Genomic DNA, 7,782 nt, shown 5'->3' with positions numbered 1-7,782 from the left:
ACAAAAACAAACAGAAAACAGGAAAAAAAAAAAATCAGGGCAGGGCAGAGCAGGGCACCTAGGCTCTGGCTGAACACAGGCTGGGATGGAATTCCTGCCAGCCCAGAAAGTGGGTGTGAATGAGGGATGGCCAAATCTCCATTCACCAAGAGTGTGTGGGGTATAAGAGTAACAAGGGGAATGTCGCACCTTTCCAGTCGTCTGGGTCCAGAATGTCTTTGGGGTTCCTGGCAAGTTGGGCCTATTCTCAAATCTCGGAATCTGGGAGAATACTGACATTTTAAATACCCAAAATGGTCAAGCCACTTGTAAACATTCAAAATGGCTGTGCCCTCTAGACAGGCAAAAGTCCACAGTTCAGCCAGCCTTGCTCTTTGCTGCCTTCCCTTTTATTACCCAGCCACCAGAGCAGTCCTCCATGCAGTCCCTGGCTAGCAGGGCTGGTTTTTAGGTTAATTCTTAGGTCCTATCACCAGTCGGCAATATTTAAGCTGTCTGTGCCGTCAGGATCGCTGCCAGACCACAGCTCCATATGTCTCCTTTTTTGGTGTTATCATGCAAATTCCTCTGCTAGTTGAAGTTTAGTCCACTTTTATGTCCTTTCCTTCAAAGCTCAGGGGTTCAGGATTATCTTCTGTGTTTGTGTTAACTGGTTCCCCTTTTCTTTGTTGAAGAGGGTCTGTGCAGTCTTTCTGCTTATTCTGCCATCTAACCAGAACTCTGCACCAGAAATTTTTGACAGACCTTCTAGATATAAATAGGATTTACTGCCAGGTCTGTAAAAATTTCTTAAAAGAGCTATCTAAGAGCCTGTATCTTATAGTCTGTTAAAAGCAAGTAAGATCATTGATATCAAACTTCATGAAGATAATTTTGTATGCAAACACTATTGTAAACTGTCAAGAAAAATGTTTCCCCAAAAAATAAATATTCTTTGATGGTTTTGTGGCATGGGTAGGGAAGCGAAGGTTAAACCACTAACTAGAAGGTAAACATATATTAAGTTGGGTGAAAGAAAAAACAAAAATTCTTTATCATTCTAAAACAAAATCTGGGTCATATCTATTCCACAATAAATGTCTAGAAAACATTAATACTACAAACCAAAAAACAAACAAACAAACAAACAAACCTCACTGCTACTGAGTCGATTCCTACTCATAGTGACCCCTCCTTGGGTTTCTGAGGAGGTATCTCTATGGAAGTAGATGGCCCAGTCTTCCACAGAACCTGTATATTCTCTAAATAGTAAGATTTAGAGTCCTTAAAGATAAACTATTAGTTCTAGCTTTTGGAGAATTGAAACTAGTGACTAGTATACATTAGTAACTTCCTGACATATAGAAAAATAATGATAAATCAGAGATGAAAATAGAGTTCCAGATATCATTGTTAATCAATATGTTAACAAATTATGAAATAAAAGAAAATAAACTTATGATTGCAATATTATTTTTGACTCTACAAATTTCACTTTTGATATATCATTTTCTGTTTATTTGTTTACAAAATGAGGAGATAGACTCATTTCTACCTAATAAGGCTTCTGTGAAAATAAAATGTATTAATGGATATTAAAATACTTTGCAAAGTTAATGAGGCAAAGTGTATGTGACCTGCTGTATGAAAGATGAATTTGCTCTGTAAACTTTCACCCAAATCACAATAAAATTCTAAAAAAGGAAAATACTTTGGAAAGATAAAAATGCAAAGCACATTTACTGACTATTGGTAACATTGATAAATTGTCTAAGTGAAAATTATAGTAGGTAAAAAATAAGAAAATAATTATGAGCTATAGGGAGAAAATGTTTCAATGAGATTTCATTGAGGATAGAAATCAATATTTTTGGATATAATAAGCCAAGTTACAACTACTCAATTAGAGAGAATCTATTATCATGAATGATTCAAAAGGAATCTAAGGTAATAATTATCAGCACAAATATTTATAATCATATTTGTCCATGTGATTTTAGTTCAAAACCACTGGTATATTCTGAATGGTGTTTTACAGATTGTTCCACATTGAAAATGGGACATTCATGTTGGGCTACTTCAAAGTCAGAAAGATACAGACTAATTAGAAGAGCAGAAAATAATACCAATAGCTATTTGGGTTATTGAGATTTCCACTGAACTACTTTCATTTGTAAGGACAGACTTAGAGAATGTAATTTGCCTGAAATTTTTGGTTTAACACAGCTAACAACCTTCATATATTCTACAAAATTGAGCATAGGAAACTAGGGCAAAGTTAGGGAAAGGAAGCATAATTTTAAAGAATAAAACTGAGCTAAGGTGATAAAATGAACAAGAGTGTTAGTCAAATTACTGTGAGAAAATTGCCTGGTAGGAATAATTTCTTTAAAAAGCATTAGAAATTACATGACGTGAGAAAGTAAAAGCCTGACAAAACTATGAAAAGAACTTCCTGAGTCTAATTTTTCCAGGTTGAGGCATTTGACAGAGCTTTTATATATAACCAAGGAACTCAGGTGGTGTAGTGGTTAAGGCATTTGGCTGCTAAACAAAGGGTCAAGGGTTAGAACCCACTAGCCATTCTGTGGAAGAAAGATGGGGTAGCCTTCTTCCGTTAATCTTTAACAGTCTCGTTAACAGCCTTGGAAACCCTATGAGGTAGTTCTCGCCTATGAGTCGGAATCGACTTGATGGAAATGAGTTTGGTTTTATCATATATAGCTAATCCAAACCTCTTTTGGATTAACCAATTTTCAAAGGTAATGTCATCACTGAGTGAAGGAGCAGAAATAAACTTATTTTGGGAAAGACATTTAACCTTCTGGATATCAATTTTTTTTTTTTTTTTTTATCTATAGAGTAGGGATAATTGTAATACCAAGCTCCAAGTTTGTGGTATCAAAAAGTTAAGAGCATCCTAAACTGCAAAGTTCTATGAAAAGCCCAGCTACTTCATTCCTAATTAGAATACAAAATGTTCATTAGCTATTAGCAAAAGCTTATAATGTAAAGCTAAGAAATAGAGCTGGATAGCTACTATCCTCTTGAGGTTTGTTAATGTCTAATTTAGCCATTTTCTCTAAGTCTTGATGTAGTGTGAACTGTTACTGTACCCTGTATTCTTCTAAAAATTATACTGTAGTTTATACCGTCTTTTAGAGGCTCTCATTGTGCATTTTAAAGAGGTAATTAATAGCTTTTAAAGTGTCGCATACAATTCAGGGAGGAAAGGATTATATCTTTCTTGTTTTCTTTTTATTTAACATTGTGAGCCAAAATGTTTTCTATGCTTACTTTTATTTTCACATATATTTTAATGTATGCCTAATTACCATCATAATTAACAAAATACATAATTTTTAAAACGATCAAACTGTCATTAAAATTTGGATGACATCCACTTCAAGCCATCTTCTTTTTCTTCAGGTAACAGTTGTAGTATGATAGAAGGGACATTGGGCTTACAGTCAGGGATGCAAGTAGAAATCTGGGCCATGACATTTTTAGTTTGTTTTCTCACTGAAAAATGGGAATGACATCTACTTTATAGGGCTGTTCTGAAGATAATTACACGCAATATTTTTCTAATGATGTTGAATTATATGTTATCCTAACTTTTCTCATTCTTTTAAATTTTCTTTATAAGAATAAATCTATAAACTCCATCACTGGCAGAACCTTAAAACACACAAGTGTGGGGTTATTGGTTGGTTGGTTTTTCCATCTCTACAATATAATTAAGGTATTGAAGTCTCCAGTAAGTCCTTGTACCCTGTACTTCCCCAATAAATTGCATATATAACTGCTTTTATTTCTTTCCAAACGAATAATTTTAAAAACTGCCTGAGTCCTTTCTTTTTGTTTTTATTTTAAAAACCTCCATTAGAAATTTTATTTATGCTCTCTCAAAGCTTACTCCTATGACTTTGCTTTTGTTTTGTATTATTTTGTTTTCATCAAAATGTGTTTGTTGTACAGACCAAAAGATACAAGAGTTCTTTAACTCTACTTCGTCATATTGGTAATACACCATAGGTGATATCTTATAGTTCTTGATGCTAACATAAATATAATTGCTTGTATTACACAGCTATAATAGAATTTTAATCCAAAGCATTCATTCCAGGGACTAACCATAGCATTAAACTAAAAAACTATTCACAACTGCATCACTTGGCTTCCTCTGGAATTCAGGAGGTTTTTAAAAATGGCCATACCTTCCTATGCCCATTTAAACCAACATTTTTCTTGTTTACTATAATTTTTTTATTTGGATACTTTAAGTGTTTCAATATGGAAAAGTCAATCTTCAGATTTAAATATTTTTTGTTTTTCCTTTAGTTTTCTAAAGGTGACAGTCTCACTTATTATGACAGTGAAAAACAATAAATACTGAAAGGGAGTCAAGATATCTAGAATTCAAGTTTTATTCTACACCTGTCACTAACCAGATACCACATATCTCTGAGATTCACCTTCCTTCTATCTAAACTTAGGGGGCAAGGCAAAATGAGTTTTTAAGGTCCCATAGGTCATTCTGTTTGGTAAATTACAGTGTCAGCAAAAATGAGGGAAACTCACATTGAGATTGATTGACATAATAGCTACAACAATAGGCTCAAACATATCAGATTATGGAAATAGCGTAGGAACAGGCATTGTTTTCTTTTGTTACACATTAAGTCAGCATTAGTCAGAGCTCACTCTGCAGCAACTAACAGCAACAACATAGAACAGTGATTATGGGAATTCATTTTCCAAAGTTCACACACATAAAATTGTAAGTAAGGGAGACTAACAAAATTCAACTGTACTCTTAAGAGTAAAAGAGACTGATGGGAAAAAAGATGTACCTGCAATTTCTTCTAAAGTATTGGCATGCATGTCCAGCAGCACGGTCCCATTCAGAATACAACTTCTCAATTCAAACAAGCTATGCAATGAAAGAGTTGCTACATAAGGCTTACTCCACCTTTCTCCTCCATCTTCCACATCTTCTTCAAACTTCAACCACCTATGCAAATAAATACTATTGTTAGTGCATTGAATATTATTATATGGTAGATGAACGATCCTTTATCTCAGTAAGAAAAAGTAGAAACAAAAATATTCATATTGCCTCTTGGTTTCATGGGTCTTAGAAGTATATAAAAGCTAGCCCAAGCCACTTAGTATATTTTCTATTGTAATTCTATTTAGTGAGAATTTTTTCTGTAATCAAAAGATATATTGAAAACAAAGCAAGACTCACATGTTATTTCTCTTAATGTTTCTAGCTCTGAAAAAAAGTTTAATATAAAAGTTTTATCAGTGGTCACTCTAAAGCTGTTATATAATAAATAAACAGAGGATTTTTTTCATGGAAATATAATGATAACTGACATAGATACAAGAGAAAAGAAAAAAATACTCATTTTCCTTTGGTGATAAATCTTAAACCTGAATATTTCAGTTTCTTGATTATTTTCCCAATGGATTTTTAGGGAGGTTATTATAATTTGGAGACATTCAATGGGGAAAATTCTATAGGAAATTCTTACTATGCCTGTTTGGATAAAATTTACTGACAGTTGTCATGTCCTAGTGACTGAATATGAGAACTGAGTTCAGTCCCATTCCCTGGGTGCTCCTACAAGGGATGGAGCATAAGAGAAACTTGGATACTGTGATGTCTCTTTTCCGTTTTGGAACTTGCTCTCTAATCTCAATAAATGACCAATTTAATTTCACTATTTCTAATGAAACTTAAGGAGTTCTGGTGGCATAATGGTTAATGTGTTCAGCTGCTAATCAAAAGGTCAGTAGTTCAAACCACTATATTATTCTTTTTATGTAATCAAATGACCCAGCTTCACCAGAGGACAAATATGTGGGAGTAACGAGTTAGAGAATCAGGTGGATCAGCCAAAAATTACTAATCAAAAAGGTTATTCGTAATGATTCATGTGCCAAAACTCAAACCTACTGCCGTTGAGTTGATTGCAACTCTTTGTGATCTACACAACAGAGCAGAACTTCCCCTATATGGTTTCCAGGGCTGCAGTCTTCATGGAAACAGACTGCCATATCTTTCTTCCATGGTGCAACTAGTGGGTTCAAACTTCCAACTTTCAATTAGGAGACCAGTGCTTAACCATTATGCCCCAGACTATTCGATTAATGTGCAGAGTGGCAAAATAGATCAAGAAGGCTATGTATCTGTCCCCAGTATCAGTAAGTGTAAAGGAAACAAGTATTTTACAGACAGGGAAGAACAGCTGTGCCTGTCACAACTTTACAGAACACATGTTGTTGTTATTATTAGGTGCCATTGAGCAGGTTTCCAAATCATAGCGACCCTGTGTACAACAGAACAAAACAATTGCCATGTTTAAGCCCATTGTTGCCAACACTGTGTCAGTCCATCTCACTGACGCTTTTTCATTGACCGTTTTCTTTACCTAGCATGACCTCCTTCTCCAAGACAGATCTCTCCTGATAACATGTCCAAAGTATCTGAGATGAAGTTTTAACTTCCTCACTTCTAAGGCATGCTGACTGTACTTCAAGACAGATCGGTTCATTCTTCTGGCAGTCCATGGTATATTCAATATTCTTTGCCAACCTCATAATTCAAAGGCATCAATTCTTCTTCAGGCTTCCTTATTTATTGTCTAGCTTTTACATGCATATGAAGTGACTAAAAATAACATGGCTTGGGTCAAGTGCACCTTAGACCTCAAAGTGACACCTTTGCGTTTTAACACTTTAAAGAGGTCTTTTGCAGAATATTTTCCTAATGTAATATGTCATTTGATTTCTTGACTACTGGTTCCATGGCCACTGATTGTGGAACCAAGTAAAATGAAATCCTTGACAACTCCAATCTTTTTTGTTTATCATGATGTCATGGTGATTTTTGTTTTCTTTATGTTGAGAAGTAATCCATACTGAAGGCTGTAGTCTTGGATCTTGATAAGTAGGTACTTCATGTCCTCTTTGCTTTCAGCAAGCAATGTTATGTCATCTATATATTGCAGGTTGTTAAAAAGTCTTCCTCCAACCCTGATGCCATGTTCTTCATATAGTCTATATTCTCGGATTACTTGCTCAGCATACAGATTAAGTACATATAGTGAAAAGATAGAAACAACCCTGACACACCTTCCCTGATTTTAAACCATGTGGCATGGAAGTCAAATGTTGAAAAACCTTTTACTTACACCCCAAATCACTGACAATATTTCTTCAATGCTGGGGATTTTATAACACAATTTTGTCTATACATTTAGGAATTCTGAACATTGGTGATTTTGAAAGTTTTTTGGCACTTAACAGGCTGACAAACTAAAACAACAACAACAACAACAACAACAACAGAGCTGCCATTGTATTGATTTCAACTCATAATGACACTATAGGAAAGAGTAGAACTGTCCCATAGGATTTCCAAGGCTATAATCTTTATGTAAGCAGACTCTTACATCTCACTTCTGGGAAGCAGCTGGTGGGTTTGAATCTCCAACCTTTTGGCTAGCAGCTGAGTGCTTTAACTAATACACCAGCAGAGCTCCAAAAGGCCCATAATACCTCACAAATCATGTGATGGTTTATAGAATTGTTCATCAACTATAACTGGTTTCTACATCTTCTAGTAAAGAAGAATCACTATCTGGCTCCCTTTTAATGGAGTGAGGCCATGTTACCCAACTGACCATGTTAGTTCTGGCCAATGAGTTGTGAGAAAAAATTACATGCTTCACTTCTAGATTGTTGTTGTTGTTATGTGCCGTCGAGTCGGCCCCGACTCATAGCGACCCC

At 35.0% G+C, this 7,782-nt stretch overlaps 1 protein-coding gene across 1 annotated transcript in view; it reads right to left on the bottom strand.

Annotated features, from left to right (window-relative positions):
• Positions 1-7,782, bottom strand: part of SLC4A10 (solute carrier family 4 member 10) — a 374,905-nt gene that overhangs the window by 191,750 nt on the left and 175,373 nt on the right. Inside the window, exon 5 of the mRNA XM_042781073.1 lies at positions 4,836-4,996. Coding sequence (XP_042637007.1) covers positions 4,836-4,996 — 161 coding nt within the window. The remainder of the gene's footprint in view (positions 1-4,835; positions 4,997-7,782) is intronic.

The sequence above is a fragment of the Orycteropus afer genome, unplaced genomic scaffold (assembly GCF_000298275.1).
Source record: "Orycteropus afer afer isolate SDZICR_OR568_19922 unplaced genomic scaffold, OryAfe1.0 scaffold00084, whole genome shotgun sequence".
NCBI classification, from domain to species: domain Eukaryota; kingdom Metazoa; phylum Chordata; class Mammalia; order Tubulidentata; family Orycteropodidae; genus Orycteropus; species Orycteropus afer.
The sequence above is the reverse complement of the archived record's forward strand: the minus strand, read 5'-3'. Positions and strand labels throughout refer to the sequence as shown.